Source organism: Haemaphysalis longicornis, unplaced genomic scaffold, assembly GCF_048455015.1.
Source record: "Haemaphysalis longicornis isolate Haplotype H1 unplaced genomic scaffold, Haemaphysalis longicornis Haplotype H1 scaffold_2, whole genome shotgun sequence".
Taxonomy (NCBI): Eukaryota; Metazoa; Arthropoda; class Arachnida; order Ixodida; family Ixodidae; genus Haemaphysalis; species Haemaphysalis longicornis.
Window position 1 is genome coordinate 228,038,948 of NW_027526295.1, and position 18,035 is coordinate 228,056,982.

Sequence of the window (18,035 nt, forward strand, 5' to 3'; positions counted from 1 at the left end):
GAGCCACGGTTCAGCTTTATTGCTGGTTTCATGAACTGTCCATGTAAAAAAGACTTAGGAGCTCACCTAAGCTCTGCCTATGATGCAGTGAATGCTGAATTAGTGTCGAATTTCGGAATGTGGATCTACCGGTAAAGTTGGCGACGCCATAGCGCTCTGGAGCTCTGGTGACGGCTGCGCCGCTGAGTGAGGCTGTGAGGTGAGTGCGAAGCTCGGCTTAAATCATGTGTCCTCTTATCATCATCATCCTCATCATCATAATTTTCCTTGGCATCCTTTTTTCTTCTTTCCGTTACTGTGCCTACCAGTCTTGGCCAATCACCATTGTCACCATTGTTAGTTTATGCGTTGGCGTAACGTTAGGTAGCCGTAACGCTAAGCCTTACGACGAGCCGAGCCACGCCAAACTCGTATACGTCGAGTTGTGGGTACCGAACTGGCACGCGGCCACGCGGTCGGCGATATCACGTTAGCTAGGCTGCGCCAGCGGCAGTTGTTTCGTCGACTGAATATGCTTCCTTATAGCTTACTGCGGAAGCTTTCAACAGTAAGTTGGCGGTTAAAGCTCTGGGCAGATTAGAATTTACGAAAACAAATCGGAGTTCCGAGTCGGTCCGAAATACAGAACGACTTTTATGGACCAGTTTTCCCCCGCTCGCGCTCTTTACGTTTGTGGTCTATTGGGTAAAATGTCCGACTTCAATGCAGGCTGGCCCGGTGGTACAAGTTCGAATCACACGGCTTTGTGCGGTTTGATAAAAATTATCAGTGGCTTAGCTCGGCTATGCCAGGATATACGTAGCGTGAGCTAAGGTTCAGGTATTTATTCTTAGGTTTCCTGGTTGTCTAGGATTAGCTGATTATCATGCTTAATGCTGCTGAAACGATTTACAATCCAATCCAATCCAATCCAATCCAATCCAACTCAATCCAATCTAATCCAATCCAATCCAATCCAACCCAGTCAGGTAGCGGCGGCGGCGGCTCCGCCGCGCCAGCTGTGCGCCGCGAGACGTCACTGCTCCTCGCGCATGCGCAGCACGGCTCTCCAGGAGCCCCGCAAAACTGCTCAACCTCGGCCAGTGTAGCTCACGCTACAAAAAGAAAAAAAGCACAATTCCGACGATTCAGGGAAACTGAGTACAAACAGCCCGTAGGACCGAGTTTTACTACAATGCTTACCGGACAACTGAAGCGGTGGCGCCGCCGGTTACGTGGATAGAAAATTATTCATGTCAACCAATAAAGAATCCATTATTTTGAAAATAGCGTGTTTACAGCTTTACAAAATGATATACACAACGAGCGTTTAACTCTCGAATCTTCTCAACATGAAGTCACTGCTAGCTTTGCTGGTGACCGACGATGCGCACAATTTCTTGCGATGCGCCTCAAAACAGGCATTTCAAAAGACGTCTTGTAAATTCCAGGAGCAATAATAATTAGTGAAAATATTCCGAATTTATGTTCTTAAGAGAATTTTCAAGCAGATAAAACTATGGAAAGGCAAATGCTTTTTTTCTTCCCGACCTCTATAACGCCGGAAACACTGTGCTAATTTTTGATGCGAAAAGAGAGGCGTCATTTGGGGTGAGATGCGGTAGAAGTCGTTATGACTCACGTTACCCTGAGCGGAGGTAACAAAGGAGAAAAAAAAAGGCAACAAGTCCCCTTTCGCATGGTTGGACACGTACGGAGTAACGGACAAGAAGCGGCGGCGATCGTCGGGTGGCAACCACTTTGGAGTACCGATAAGTGCTGTCATTGCGGGATTAAGGAGCCAGGAGCCCCCTTCAGCTGCGTATTCCCGAATGTGTGCTCACCTTGAACAGGCGGCGGTGGCGGAGCGCCGACTGCTTGGACGAAGGACAAGGACTCTCCTAGGGGCCAAGGCCCGTGAATGTTGTGGGGGAAAAGCCTACCTAGGGAAGGCAGTCATTCTGCCGACGAAAAGAGTGCCGTGGCGCCAGTGCCAACACCGGTACCCCCCTTAATCCAGGCCCCCGGCGAGTGGCAAGGGTGTTTGTTGTTCGTGTGTTTGTGTGCTAACTTGAAGGGCGTGTCTCTCCCTGAGAGAGAATAAACGTTTATTTAAATGAACAGGGGGGATTGTACTGAAGCTTGAAGGAGGCGTCCTCAGTCCAAGATGCCTTGAGCGCGGGCAGCATCGACAGCCCTTTGAGCCAGCCGAAGCTGGTCGTCCAGGCCGGTGCTCGCCAAGGCGCTCTCCCAAAGCTCGGCAGTAGAAAGTTGCAGGTTGGGAGGAATTAGTGGGGATTGGTCACACCCTCCGACCATATGGCGTAGCGTTCCGGGTTCTCCGCAAAATCGGCAAAGCGGAGAGTTCTGGCGGTTGAAAAGGTGAAGCCGGATAGGATGGGGGAATGTATTCGTCTGGGGAGCACGTAAATGACGTTCGTGCTCTCTGGGTAGAGATTTGTGGGTGGGGGGGAGCGAATGCCTGACGCGACAGCCTGTAGTGCTGCGTGACCTCTGCGTAAGAGGTCAAGGGCAGTATGCGCTCGGGCTCGGCAACGCTGTTCTCGGCGCCCGCTCGGCGGGTCAGTTCTCGGGTGATGGCGTTAGCCGCCTCGTGTCCAGGGATACCGTGATGCGCCGGAGCCCAAACAATCCTGATTAGCCTCTTCGGGGGCTGCTGCTGGATGATGCGTAGCGTTGTTGTGTGCAGGCGTCCCCTAGCGAAATGCCCCATCACCACTGGTCCACATTGGTAATCCCCAAATCTAGGGATCCCTAGATCCTCAATCTGGGGATCTAGGGGCCAAGGGTTTACAAAAAAGGCGAGCCGCGGCTCGCCGAAGCATTCCTGTCTTCATCTGAACTCACTGTAAAAATGTAAATAAACCCGTAGAAGTTTTGCTCTAAGATCTCCCCTAGTCCTGGCTCGGAATGTTCGACGGCGGCCGTTCCCGCTACCAGCAGACTGCGGTCGCTACAAGCCGCTACGGTATATTTGCTTAGCGCATACGCTGGCTGCACCGGCACTGAGTGTAGTCACACGCTGTAGTGGCCAATTATTGTGACGCCATACACTAGTGTATTCTGTGCAGGTAAAACAAATAGCCCCAGTGGCGTTTCATCATCTGAATCTTTTCTGTCAGAAGCAGAATCAGGAGTGGGATGTACACGCAGGCCCCACAACTTGGAGGAGTAGCACAGGTGTGCCTTTATCATTGATTGCAATAATAAATGAGCGAATCATAGCGAACGCGGGTGCGTATGGGATGTCTGGGGGGAAGGGGAGGCGAGAAATGGGGACCGATTGCATCTCGGTGAAGTTGCGGGTCGAGGATAAAGAATTCTAAGGTGCTAAGGAACTCCTAGACCACCCGTTCTCCTTCCAACAGCTCTTCCTACTCTATAGCCACCCTGCACTCGTAGTCTGCACTTACAGTTGACTTTATGGGCAACTTTAAGATAAAGCCGTTAGGCGCAGGGTCTTCAAATGCACCACAGGTCATCATGTTTGCGACTATATCTAGCTAGAAACCGGCCCATCTACTCTGCACCCGCACCTGCAGCTCTGTTTTCAGTCGGAATTGACGACGGCTTCGTGCGATGAAACGGAAATCGGACCGCGCGTAAAACAAAGCTCTCGGACCGGTTTCCCTGTCCGAGCACTTACCGGTCGGTTGTCGCAAGGGGCAGCCCTAAAACCCGAGCGCACTATTTAATCATCTCAATCCGCATCGATAGCGACCCGCGGACGTGGAGCGTGCAGAAGACAGGACCGGAGAAAGGGAGCTGGCGCGCCCGATCGGAATCCGCGCATTCTCAACTCGGAGTGAAAAGGAAGAAAACGCGAAAGAACAAAGATGTAGGACATTGATTTAAGACGTTGAAATTTTCCGGTTTGTTTCCGACGAAAAAAAAAAGACCGGCATAGGAAGCGGGAACGGGAAAGATTTCGTGGAAGTCTTATCTCCGCAAAAGTTACAGGATGCAAGCGCAACAGAAGTCCGGCTGGCATCCATGGGCTTGCAAGACGCAATACGCAAGCCAACCCGAGAAGTAAAGACGAATCCCCGGACGCCAAACGTTACCGGACAAGGATTTGCAGGTGTATCGAGGGTTTTGTCCCGACGACATAGGCTCGTCAAGAACGCAGCTTGTGCAGCAGAAACAGGGAGCAGGGCACCCACTTGGACCAATCCCAAGGAAGGATTAATGCCAGCCACTTATTGGTCTCAAAAGCAAAGTTTGCGCTCCAAAACTGAATAGCTACGATCAAGCGGTGTCAGAATACTAGTTCACACCTGAGTTGTGCAAATGCGTATCCAGTGCAATCAGCCAAATCCTAAGGACAATTGAGCTCTCGGTTCGCGGGGCTTTGGAAGACATGTGTGTCATTCTTTACGTTATGCACAAACATAAAGATTATTTAGTGAAGTAGACGAGTGCCACATGGTTATAGCCCACCGGATAAGCTTCGAGTGCGTGTAGGGCGTGAGCGTATACGTGTAGTCATTTCGTCTCCCACAATACGGAGGCTTGTATTAGGGTGGCAAAACCTTGCGTACAATGGTTCAGTGTTTTATGACGGTGCTGAAAAGCTTAAAAGCACTCGCGCCGTATATAAAAAGATGTAAATATTGCTCAGGGATTGTCGTCAAACACATGACATGGACAACAAGTGGCAAATCAACACACCGTATGTTTATATTTATCCTAGGACGTATCTTAGCGCGCTCTCAAGCTGACTCTTGTGTTGCAGGCATTTCTTTTTTCCATGTTCCATTGGTACGTGACCTGACACTTTTTAGTTTCATCTTTCATTTTTTCGCATGCGCGCTACAGGCATGTGAAGATAACTGTAGAACGTACGTAAGGAGATGGTGCTTGTAAACGAAGTAACGCTGGAAACACGTCATGTGCGATATAACACATATATGGTAGCTTAGTATACCTATACCTCATTGCAGCCGTGGCTTCATTTTACGCAACCGCGCAACACTATCGAGTACGTCATTTAAAGGGACCCTGCAACACTTTCGCTAAGCGCTTTCACTATTTCCTTCGCGTCTCGAACCACTGCGAAAGCTATAGTTATCGCCACCACGGAGCGGCACTGCGTGGTTTGCTCGTCGCGCCAGATACGCCTTCGATCTCGGCTTTGTTTTTGTGGCTTTCTTTTTAAAGTTGCTTCCGAAAGCGTTCATTGCTGGAACTCAAGGAAAACCGGCCAACGGCCGCTACATGGCCTTAGTGACGTAAGTCGAGCGGTCGAAGAACGTCAATACCGGGAAAGAGTGAAAAATCTTTTGAGCGAGTTTCCAAGTGATGTGATAGGCATAGAGCAGTATTTTTTGGCTGAGGTATTTTGCGACTCCCTAATCTAAGTACTGGGTGTATTGGGTGACAACGTTCTGCAAGCGTTTAAGATTTCAAAAAAAGTTGAAAGAAGAGTTTCAGGGTCCCTTTAAACCTTTATTTTGGTGGTTATAGCGAAAGATAAAAAGTTCAACGAATACGTTCATTTTTATTGGCCGCCCAAATGTTCATTGTGTCCTATCATTGCGGGTTTCGGTCTGGCATACTTGTACAGTTGCACTAAGAACGACCTGGGAAGCTAATTAGCAACTACTCAGGATATAATACCGTAAAAACAACGAATTTTGCCCTAAAAGGCTGGTATACGGTTTGACGCATTTGTATGTTGCGTACAGAACGGGTGCTTGATTTGGAGCGTCGGGTGCCAAACCAAGATTGTATAAAGCTACGCGTTAACTGATGGCCGTTGCACGTCATAGAGAGCATGACTGTACGGACAAGCTCATGGTCTGCAAGTAGCGTCCAAGTTTCCGGCGCATGTTCAGCGCTAGGCAGTTAGAGAACAAAAATATCTGACATATAAAACAGGTCGCTATCTACTATCTTTCTAGCTATTACCTGTTTTTATAATTTCAGGTTGTTAGTTATTGTCTCATTAATTCTTTACTTGACTCCGGTGAAGGCTGACCACATCATGAAATGACAGGTATACGAAGTGTACTGTACCAATTCACCTGTATTTTATATTTCCGCAAGAAGGGATTTAACCCTATCTACCATATGGCGCTGTGCGACATGGAAGCAGTGCGAGTGAGTTCTCAACGTTACTGTGTTATCATGAATTAGATATGCGGCTATTTTTCCTCTACCCGTGACATTTCTGGGCCGTGAAATGTTTTTTTTTTTGCATGGTGCTCTTTTCCTTCCTGCCGTTTCTCATTTATTTCGCGTACAGCGTTAGCTTCGGCAAAGGAAATGCGGTCCTTTTCGTTGCGGGGGACCCCGTACTCGAGGGACACACAAAAAAGCTTGGTGACAAGGAACCGCACGCGAAAGAACGGCTTCTGCGAAGACAAATGACAACAGGCAGCGTACACACTAAAACACAGGCTACAACAGGAAATACCACGCACCAGTGCGCGCGGCCCGGACAAACCTGCCCTCCATGCATGCTAGCTCGTGCGCGTGTGTGTCCGCACTGCCACGTATATCGCCGCGGGGGGCCCTGCTCGCCGGACGCGCAATCCGCATCAGGGTCTTCGACAAGACCGATGAATCTTCAAAACGCACGGGCCACCAACGCTTCTGTAGCGCCACGAGCGTGCGCGTGCGTGTGTGTACACGCACACGCTGTGCACACGCGTATATATCCACACGCCATCTCTCTCATCCGACATATATTCCTATACCCGGGGGAAATGAAGGTGGCGAGCGCTCGCTTATCCAGCGACCTTGCGCGTCTGTCGATGTTCGTTACGAGAGGATCGAGAGGGCGCGCGGGTTAACGCGGACGCATACTACGCGTTTCCCAGCATGTGGCGTTCACTCTATGCGCGAAATCCCCCGCGCTGCGGTGGCGCGTAGGTTGACACGTCGCGAGGACACGGCTCGCCTTCCTTGACAAACGATCAGCAGCACCGCTGGCAGCCACCCAGCCACCGCGGGGCAGTGCCAACCGTTGGCACCACGGGGGTGTTGGGAACGAGTACTCACTCATGACAGCGTTTTATGCGGGCTGACCTGAGCAGAGCGAAGAAAGTTAGCGCGACTGAAGAGAGATGCGCAGGCGTTCGAGCGCGTCCATATACGGGGACATGAACAGTGTGAGACGCGCAGGAAAATGACATGCTGAATGTGTTGCAGCGTTTTGAGTGGCGTGTACTGCCTCTTTTCTACTTTCAACGGTCTTGACCACCCAGTTTGCAGACGCCCCCATTTTCTCCTTCGCATGCAGCTGGTAGATACAAAGTACTTTTTTAATGTTTAGCTGTTGATGCTGCGTTCGCCAAGACTTTGCCGTCGAACGTGGTCGCCGGAAAATACCACCATTATAGTTATGAGATGGTATACGGGTCCTCGCGCGGGGACTCACCAGAAAACTGGAAATGGTGAATTTATATCAAAACGGGTTGCACGTATTTCCCTAGGGTGAACAAAAGGCTAGTTTGTAACAGAAGGAATCTTCCGACGAGATACTAGTGCATGGGCTACCGGCCTAATGGCAACAGTTGTGAGCCGTTTTGAATGTCATCATATTAGCTGTGAGACTGCACTGTTCTGGCCACAAGAGGCAATAAAAAATCCTAGGTAATCTCCATTTACTTGAAACATGGGGAGGGGCGAAGCATGCAGTGTATAAGTGTATTCTTGGCGCCTCAACGTATTTGCCAACGGAGATGAAACCGTTGGGGGTAGAGGTATATAGCTGTACTGTAAAAGTCTCGTGCCGTTGAAGCACGAAGCGTTCTAGCGCGAGGCGTGAAGGAGTGTCCCGGTGTTTTTTAGTACGCGTTACGTTCTAGCGCGAGGCGTAAACGAGTGTCGCGGTGTGTTTTAGTACGCGTTACGTTCTAGCGTGATGCGTAAACGAGTGTTGCGGTGTTTTTGTACCGTCACTACATGAGACGACGGTTACGACGACGACGACATGAGACGCCGACAGCCCGAGCCCCTAAGGGGCTTCGCCCCTAAAACAGACAGGGGACTAATCATCGTGACTGTCTACAAATCGCCCGAAGTTTCTACGCACCTGAAGGTGTTATACGAAGAATTGAGATAATTTCGGAAGTCATTCTGCTGTCATTTAAATCCGCGTCAAATATGCGTGGTTGTCCGTAACGTTATATTCACTTTCTTGGGTTTTTTTTTTTTTTTTGATAGGCTCCTTTCTATGGACTCCTTCACATGCGACGACCTTACTACAACTCCATCCTGTGATTTTATGAGACATGTGCACAGAATGGGTGGCGCCTTTGGTTGCCCTGTCAACGATCTGGTGTGCCTACAACGCCTCCGTCGTGACAGTACACGTTGAAGTTTGAAGCTGTCCATAGAACGTTAAAAAGTGTGCTGGCTTTTAGGGCGTAGCCCTTTGTCACCCGTTCGTGGCCTGAGCCGCGTCGCCGTCGTCGTGACCGAGCGAAAGATGGCTGTATCGATGAGTGAAAGAAAAAGCGAACGATGAAAGAAAGCAAAGGAGGAGAGCGTCGCGAAATTGGGAGGGAGGGAGGTTCGCCGTGGCGGCGCGAGCCAGCGCTCTCCGAAAGTGTGCGGTTGGTGAGGGGAGGGGGCAGTATGCTGTGCCCGCACGAGGCGCTCGACGGCGCGACACTTGGCGAAAATGTGAGGGGGGCGTGCGCGTGACTATGATGTGCGTTAATTCGCTTAAGACGCGGGTCACGGTCCTTTCACTTCGCGCCGCCGACGCAGAGGCTCATGATCGCTGCTGTCGAGAGAACCGACGAGTGAGTGCTGCCTCAGCGCACTGCTGCTGCGCCCAAATATCGCATTAGAGGGTATCGTAATCGCCAGCCAATTGTTTTTGTCTTGCTTGTACCAGAAGTTCAAAACGAAGGTTGGTTTTTGTTAGTTAAGAATTGTACAGCAAACACTTTTTATGCGTTCAGAAAGGTGTTTTTTTTTTTTTTTTTTTTTTTTTGCTAGACGGAATCTTAGTTACCCGAAATCTCGGTTTCATTTATAAGCCGTATTCATTCTGGCCTCACCGGAGCCGCAAGGTCCAAGCAGATTTTCCGAGTGCATAATTTGCGCTTCGAAGCATCTGTCAAGAACCGCTTCTGGTGCCTGCGGCGATGCTTTCAGAAGTAAGCGCTATAGCTGTAGGAAAAAAGGCGCGAAGGCTACCGTGGTTTTAGAAGTGATAGCTCGCGGTAAGAAAAAGAAAACAAGCGTATAGGCAACCGGTTTCACGTTTGGCCTGCATACCTTCCGCAATAACGGCAATAGGAGGCAGCGGTAACATTTCACAGCCACTGTCACACATCGGACTAGGATATATTAATCGAGGTGTTTAATGAGACCTTGAAACGATCACCCCGACTCTGGTTCTCCTTTTTCTGAGTCCATATTTTAAATATTCGCCCACCTGTAGTGCATAAAAAGCGTCATCTTGGGCAAAAATTTGTAAAATGAATTACTGGCGATGCATAACTTCTAATAGGCAGTTTCTTTTTTCTTTTTTCTTTGTCTTGCTGGAATGGAGTAACCGAAGCGAACAAAGAAAATATGCGAAAAGTTACCGACACGTGTTGCGGTAAGGCCGGGTTCAGACTGTTGTCGCAACTGTTGCAATATATATTTAAAAAATGACGTCATTTGACGTCTCAGCCAACCGAACTGCGTGAAACACCGTCTTTTTTCTTTTTTCTTTTTTTTTTTTCACGTCCACAGCGCACGATATGGTTGTTACGTCGGTAGTCTGAACATAGCATAATTAGCGGCGAAATCACGGAGACAGCTGCTGTGGTTCAGCAACCCCTACATTGTATTCTAGTGGCCAATCCCTGACCCCAATAAAGAAAATTCGGCGAATGACAGCAAAGTGCATACCATTTGACTCTAAAATGTGATCTGGGCTTTGAAACAGGGCAATGGAGAACGTCATGCTTGCATTGCGTGATGCCACAGTTCAGATCACTTTTTTTCTGCGTCAATTCTTTTTTTAACGTTACTGTTATTTTCCGAAATTGCTTGGTTAGCGGAATGTATTGCTCACTAGAGGGCGTTGAGGGGGAACAGGACCACAGGATTGCCGTAGCGTGAAGGAGGCAGCGCGGTTTCGCCGAATTTTCCGCACCATTTGACCGTGACAGTCGTTATTGGCCCCCTGTCTGTATATTCGTGGCTGTTCTATAGTACCGGATTTCCTTCCTTTTCTTAACTCAGTACGTCACTTTTTCTCAGTTTTCAGACATTTTTATGTGTGTTTACGTTGTCTGTTGCCGACTGACCGTATTTGTTCGTAGACCATTACACCAGTGACCAGTTTCCTATGAAAAAGCGCATTGTCAGTGCCTATATGACACTCTGAAACGTTAAAACAAGGAAACGAACCTCAAAAAGAAAGAACATGTCATGTACGCCCAACAGAACACAAATAACGCTTTTTTGTGCTAGTAATAACAACTTTCCGTCTTCTAAATTACAGTTGTTCACTCAATACAAAAATATGGCTTGGGTGATATAAATTGCACGCTTTCCGCAAAGCGCTTTTTGGTTATCGGTTCCGATACACAAACATAGCTCCTGCATGTTATATCTTTGGACATACAAGTTACAACGGGTTTAATTCCAATAGTTGGTAGATCGCAATACTTTTTATGGAACGGTTGAAAGAACGTAGGCAGCGTTTAATTATAATTATTGCCTTTAAATGCCGAACATTATTTATATTGGGAAAATTAGAATGAATAGTGCCATGTGCGTACACTCTCCTTTGGTTCAGCTTCACCGCTACGCAGTCGTTGACCAATCCCTGAAGCCAAGAATAAAATTTCGACGAAGGGTTATGCACAGCATACGATTTGACTCAGAAGTTCGCTCTGCGTTTCGCATTGTGCAATGCAAGTATGCCGTTTTGCATTGCGCAGTGGCAGAGCGCGCAATCACATTTTTGCCTCAAATGAGCAGCAAATGGGTAGCAGTAGCAGGAAGGTTGCTGCCATTCGCCTAATGCGCTTTGTTGGCGACATGGTCAATCGAGTCATTGTGCTGAAGCTGAACCGCAGGACTGCCTTAGAGCGTGCGTTCGTTGTTGTTGTTCTTGTTGTTGTTGTTGTTGTTGTACCTTTTCTGATGGCACATGCCCACGCGGAGGGGGATTGGCCAAGAAACAGGGTAGCTTTTGGGGGCTAAAACGCCCACCTCATAGCCCTATACAATCAGCACTGAGAATTGAATTGGGGAAACGGTTACCGAATTATAAATAGAACTAGAGAAGAATCAGTGATTGATGTCAGTTTTGGGAGAATAGGCTAAAAAACCAATTTTTGAACGGCTTAACAGGACAGGCGTCTGGTCTATGGTATATACGCGTGAATGGCCGCAATAATCTCTGTCACAAAACCCCAGGGATGTGGCCCCGAACGAAAGGAGCACAGGCATCGACAGAGGAAGGTCAATGCGTTGAACTGGTGCGGCTATGATGCGGTTTCCGAATGGAAGAAAAACCGCGGCAGTACAAGAAAAAGTGTTCAGTTTCTTTTTCATCGCAAGCAGCACAAAGGCGGGAGGAGACCAGCGCGATGCAAAGTGAGACCAGCGCGATGCAAATAAAACTTAAGCAGCGGTATTTTACATCTTATGCTGGTTAAGGTGACCTCACAATGGCGAGACTCGCGAAATCTCGCATTCCAAGTGTGAGCTAGATGGGCATAGACATCCAAGCCTGTGATAGTACCTTCCTGTGTTATCCCTAGTCGTTGATATCTGCCGAACCTTGCTCGCGCCAGGAGAAATGGGGTGTGTGTGCGCGCACGTGTGGTAGTGCGCGCGTGATCATGCATGCATGTGCGTGTGTGTGTGTGTGCGCGCGCGAGCTATGTAGCAGTCGGTAATGCAAAGTTGTCTTACACATGAGGAAATACAATATGAGGCATTCTCAAGTTTGTTTTTCCGTGCGTTTCCTCACGCAGGATTTCTTTAGTGCAGGGAGGGAACACAACGTGGTCGAGTATTGGAAGACATGGGTTAGCGATACGGCACTTAGCTGACTGCTTCGTCCGGCGCGAGCCTGCAGCCACCGAGGTCGCAGATATTTCCAGCCGCTCAGAAGCTCACCCAAATTAACCCTGCGCTCTCAGCAAATTGACCGCAAGGGGGGCGCAGATGCTCCACTCGCACGCGCCCGCAGGACGCGTTCCTCGCGCCATTCGCACCGCGTCCCGCAACTACGCGGACAGAGACGCATCGGCGCGGTAATTGGAAAAACGCCGACCGCTATCCATCAACCGGGATATCGGCGCAAAAGGGGGAGACGCTCAGGCCCGACCCCCGCTGCCACTATGTGCGTGGGGAGCCGCAAGCAACATGCATGCTTACCGAGGCAGCGACCCGGTAGTCGTGATTTCTTTAATTCACGGAATCGGCCGATGACCAGCGGCGCGGTGGCCACCACCGGATCTGCGCTTTGCTAATGAGGTCAACAAAGGGCACAGCCCCGTTTTTCTCTTCCCGTCGAGCTATTCCTCCCTCTGGCCCGCCGCAGTCGACGTCTTGGCACGCCGAGGCGCCTCCTCTGACGGCCTTTCGCGCCTCCGTTATGCGTCAACGGAGCCTGATGTCGGCGCGGTCTCCGTTTGATGTTCCTCTGATTCGTCCGGGTCACCGAGGGAATTACGATACTGGCGTATAACCTTGTTTTCCGTCTTTTTTGGCCGGTTGCGTGGCTAAATTGAGGAAGAAGCAGCAGCAGCAGCCGTGTGTTTTGGAGCATGAACCCGGGTGTACGGGGAATAGGTGGTGGCGCGAAAAAAGGGTTACTGCGCGGCCGCCCACGGGATAAAACCCGGGGCGGGGGTGCGGTGACCTGATCGGCGATGACCGGGTCCACTGCGCCCTTTTCGTCGAACGCGTTTGGATTCGCAGGGAGTTACCCTATTTCTTACAGCAGGCGGCTTTGCAAAAACGACCCTATAGGCTAGTTCACTTTCTCGAAAGAAGAAGGAAATGGCAAGGAGGAACCGGTGAATTCATCACGGCCGCCTTTCTTTTCACCGCGTCTCAGTGTCAGCCCCGTAGACCGTTGGCACGGCACGCTGCAGGAAGTGGGTGATAAGTGGTTAAGAAAAACCGGGCCATCTCCACTAACGCCAAACCTGGGGAGGGGCAAAGCATGCAGCGTATGAGTGTATTCAAAGATTGTGAGTATCTGTCTTGCCACGTGGCGCCGCGCGCTGTTATACGCGACATCCCAATTACGAATATGGAGGAGGCGTGACATTCGAAACGGAGTACCTAAAATTTTAAAGTTAAAGCGAGTACGAAGCGAAATAAACAAGCAAGCAAGCAAGCGCGAACGAAAAACGAGTATTCAGGTGTGTTCTTTATTACGCGTTTTCGTCAATGGAGATGAAACATTCTAACGCGAGGCGCTGGAAAACGAGTGTTCCTGTGTGTTCTTGTAGTACGCGTCACGATCTAGTGCGGGGCATGTGAAAACGAGCGTCCCAGTGTTTCAGTACCGTGACCACATGAGAATACGACGACGAACGACAACGACGACATGAGACGCCGAAAGCCCGAGCCCCTATGGCGCTTCGCAACTAAAAATGGACGCCATCGCACCCTGCGAAAGTGGATGTCCAGCGCAGCTGTTGTAAACCACTGCACATGCTGATATGGTGGACGGTATGAAATGTTCCCAGTTGTCTCGGCGGACTTGTCGCTTGCACTCGGCTTCTCTGGCGGCAAATGCTGGGTCATGACGCATGCCCTCGGCGCCTTGCGCGATAAATGCTGGGTCCTAGCCTGTCGCATGCGCTAGCCCTCGAATGACGTCAACCGCCGTCCCCTTTCGAGAGCAGCTCCAAACCTAATCTTTGTCAGAACATATGGGAGGGGGTGGGGGGGGAGTTCCTATTGTTCACCGGCGCCTTATCATCCATCCTGCGGTTTCGATGCTTGTTTTGTGTTTTACGCGAATACTGACCTCTATGCTGCACGCCTGATTATCCTGGCGCATGCGCTTGGCGTCTTGGGCGAGAACTGCTAGGTCCTGCCTGAGTTTTTTGTTTACGACATGAAGTTTTCCGACCAACGATAGGCTAACAGCTTCGCTGGAAAAGTTAAAGAAGGCGAAAGAAGGAAAACGAACGAACAAAAGTGCCTTCCTTCCATCCGTGTCAGTGTTCGTTAAAGGGGTTTCTATACACTCCCTCTTCAAAATAACCATAAAGACAGACTGATTTCTGGCTTAGGACTTCAGGTGAGCTATATATCGTGTCCAGTGTTACGTTTCTATCACTGAAGCCATCATTAAGTGGTTAATTACAGTGCACAGTGTACAACGCTTACAGCCACGCCCGCGACCATTTGGCCGCAACCAAAAACGCAGCTTTAGAGCTGTGAAGTAGTCTGCACGATATAGTCTAAAGCAGCTAGGAGGAAATAGTATGATTCGAAATATAAATTCCCCGTAGTGTTAACATTCATGAAGTGCGCGCGGTTACTGTTGCCTCGGAGAATAAGCCCCAACACAAAGAACAAGTACGGACGCTCCGAGGTGCTCCTTCCACACAGCGCCAGTTATTGCAGAGAGGGTAAACGCAAGGGACCCTTCACAAAGGGTTTTGTAACACGTTTTGAAGTACGAACTGTTCTCGCGATCGTTGAAAGCTAGAGACCTGCCGGAAAAGTGTATGGCGAAAGGGCGACCCGACCACCGCTGCTTGTATGCACATGTCAAGGACGCAGGGTGATAACAAGTCGTCCGTGGGCTTAGGCAAGAAAAAAAAAATGACCGCGGGAAACAAAACAAAAAGTAACACATCTGCGGCTAGTGTGAGCTGAAGACTTGCGAGCGGAGCGATCGGGAAATGCTGCATTCGGAACGAAAACAAGCGGGCTGCTGTCCTCGCTCGTAAAACCGCGTCCTTCCAGGAATCTGAGGAACGTTTCACAACGGCAGAGCGACATCCTTAAGGAAGACGGACCGTTATATCTTTCCTTCCGCCGGGCCCGAATCGAGGACAACAAGCGCGGCTGCCTGCGGAGCGTCGTATTTTAAAGCAGCCGGCACGGGCAAGTAGATTCACCAGCGACACATAAATTACAGGAAGCCCTCGACATGGAAGGACGACCGGTAGCAGGGAAGAAGGATGGACCGAGCCGGGCCCGCACTCGGTAGGCTTGGGTCGGTGAATAGCTCCATAAATTGAGACGTCGCGCCATGTGACGGCGTCGTCTCGGCGGAGTACAATGAGCGGAAAGCCGCCCGGCCCGCGCCCTATCCGGAGCAGATTTGTAGGCTGACCCCCGAGCATGACCCGCGCCGGCGGCGTGTCCTCAAACTAAGACAGCGCGGCGCCGGCCGAGTGCACCGTTGGGCAAGAGCAAAGCAAACTCGCTAATGAGGCACTGGCCGCCAAAAGGTGAAAGCGCGCCGCGGCGCCAAGCGTTTCACAACAACAGCAAGCAACTCACCGGCCGTCGAAACGCGAGGAGACAGGGCTCGCCGTGCCCTCTGGTTCAGCGTGGCCCTCGCTGGGTCCTCCGCCGCTGGCACCAGGGGTCAGCGTGACGCAAGCCGAGCTCTGGTATGTCCGGAGCGGTTCTTTGTATTCCGGTTCTAGTTCAATGTCTGTGCCCGCTCGGTGTCCGACCACTTCGTCTCGCCGCTGACTGGAGACGGTAATTGTGCGCTCGTTCAGGATCTCCGTATTGGCAGGTGACGTCGCGAAGCGCGCGCCGGTTTCCTCCCGCGTCGTGGCGAAGAAGCGGCGGCTGTCCTGAGAGTCCAGCACGCCATTGCGGATGACGACGGTGGAGCTTGAGCTGTGCTCCGTTGTTTCGACGACTTCACAGAATGACAGCAGCTCCTGATGCGTCTTGAGTGGCTCGAGGCGCACGTGACGCTCGAACGTGACGTCGTTATCGCGTTCGTTCACATCCGGCGATGACGCCGCGTCACTCGTCAAGGGGTACTCGTGTTCGACAGGCGCCCCTCGTTGTTTGTCGCCGCTCATCACTGGTTCAGATGAGCTGTAGTCTAGATGTAAGAGCTTGTCCAGCGCCATGGCAGCAGCGGCATGGTTTTCCTTCGTGTCCAAGAGCCGTTTGTCGACCTCCATGCCTACTTCTTGATCCGATACCTCTTCTTGTTCCTGGAGAGGTGAAAGAGCCTCCGCCCGTGACTCTTGTTCTTCGTCCGACAGCAAACGGCATTCGATGTCACTGGAAATATCTCCATTCATTCGAAACTGTGGAGACGAAGACATATCTTGGAAGGACTCCGGTGGAGCAATCGCTGACGGCAATCCCAAAACGTCGCAGAGTGCGTCTTTGCCGTCGTTGAGAATTCCAGGATCGTCCACGAAGTCTAGGTCTTGCTCGTCGTCGTCTACGCACGTCTCTTCTTGGCCGTCGAGTTCTCGCTCGAGCTGTTCGAACGGGCTGAGCACCTTCTCGAGGTCGAACGTGTGAGTCGGCCGGTCGAGCGACTGCTGACGAGTGTGCTCAGAGAAGCTCGAGTTCGCAGTGCTAGCCCTGGAGAACTTCTCGATGACCGTGGACACCGAGCTGCCCGTGTCGTCAGACTCGCATTCCAGCAGCTTCTTTTCTTCTTCCGCCAGCAGGTCCACGTAGAAGTCCGGCTGAACGGGCCTGTCTCCCTTGTCGACGCTTCCTCGCTTCCGCATGAGCTCCTCCCAACCCGGAAGCCTCATGCTAAGCGACATGCCGGGAAATGCGGGCGTCGGCGATGGCTCTTCCGAGTCGGAGCAGCTACACTTTGGCCGGCGCGGGGGCAACGGCGGCGGGATGGACGGCCTTCGCAAGGACGGACTGCGCTCGATGCCGGAGGCATGCTTCTCGAACAGCTCGACGTGCTGTCGGACGCTCGTCGTGGCCGCTGACGGCGGGGACGTGGCGACGTCGCCTGTCCCACCGGCAGAGGACTTCCGTGGCGGTATTGGCGGCGGCGGGTTCTTGCGACCCCTTCCCGACACTTCGCTCTGATGTCGCAGAAGCATCTTGATGCACACCGGAGAGTCGCGAAGCAGGGTGACGCAGTCTAGCCGGGTCATAGAGGTGACGGGCGTGTCGCCGATCTCGAGAATCTCGTCACCCTCCTTGATCGGAGACACCTTCCATTGGGCCCTCGAGGCTGGACTTTCGGGCGTGATGGACTGGATGAAGACCCTGGAGACCTTGTCGCCCGCCGCTGTACCTCCGACAAACTTGAGCGCCATGCCCAACCGTTCACCGGGAAGCCGGTACACCAAGACCTCTTCGATAGCGCTCGACATTTCTTCGACTTCCAGAAGGGTCACGAAATTCTCGTGGTGGTCGGATGAAGAGCACACTGTCGCACCGGGAGAATCCTCGACGGACACGACGGTGACGAAGTCTTTTGTCCCTGTCGTGGACGGCTTGAGCAAGATTGGAGGCGGGCTCTGTTCGCCATTGTACGCAGGGAGGGGGTCACTCAAGTCGGCGTCGTTGTAAACTTCCATGATGATTACGTTGTCGGGAAGCGTTGCCATAGAAAAAGCTTCTTCTCGAACTTTCCTCTTCGTCGCCTACATGATGGTCATTCTGCCACGCAGCGCCAGCCCATGTCGTAAGTTACGCCATGCGCAGTACCTGTGACAGAAACAAAAAAAAAGTTTAGTCAGCAATGCACTTTTAGATTGCAAGGACATTTTCTGCGGAGCTAGCAAAACACCTGTTGAGGACAGGTCGTATAACAACGGTAACCTGACGTATGCTTACCCAGGATCTACTTTTTTCCAAAAATATGTTTTAAGGTAAATGGTTGTAGACTAAATTGAACTAAAAAATACGATCAGCCAAGTTATGTACCATCTTTTATGATGCGTGGGGCTGCGTGCAGACGAAAGCGAATGCTATTACACCATTACATTAATTTTGACGCATCATAACGGCTGGGGAATTAACAAAACGCTATAAAAGTTCATAACACTGATTAATATAGAATCCACTCTAACTATGCGAGCTTTTGAGCTTTTAACGACGTCGACCTTATTAACAGAAACATATAAAGT

The 18,035-nt window shown here is 50.9% G+C and overlaps 1 protein-coding gene across 3 annotated transcripts in view; it reads right to left on the reverse strand.

The window, feature by feature from the left end:
- LOC144170047 (uncharacterized) overlaps positions 1 to 18,035 on the reverse strand; it is a 299,096-nt gene that overhangs the window by 119,623 nt on the left and 161,438 nt on the right. For all 3 annotated transcript variants that reach the window (XM_077699564.1, XM_077699562.1, XM_077699563.1), the window contains exon 2: positions 15,454 to 17,613. In XM_077699564.1, the coding sequence (XP_077555690.1) occupies positions 15,454 to 17,513 (2,060 nt within the window). In that variant the 5' untranslated portion in view covers positions 17,514 to 17,613. The remainder of the gene's footprint in view (positions 1 to 15,453; positions 17,614 to 18,035) is intronic.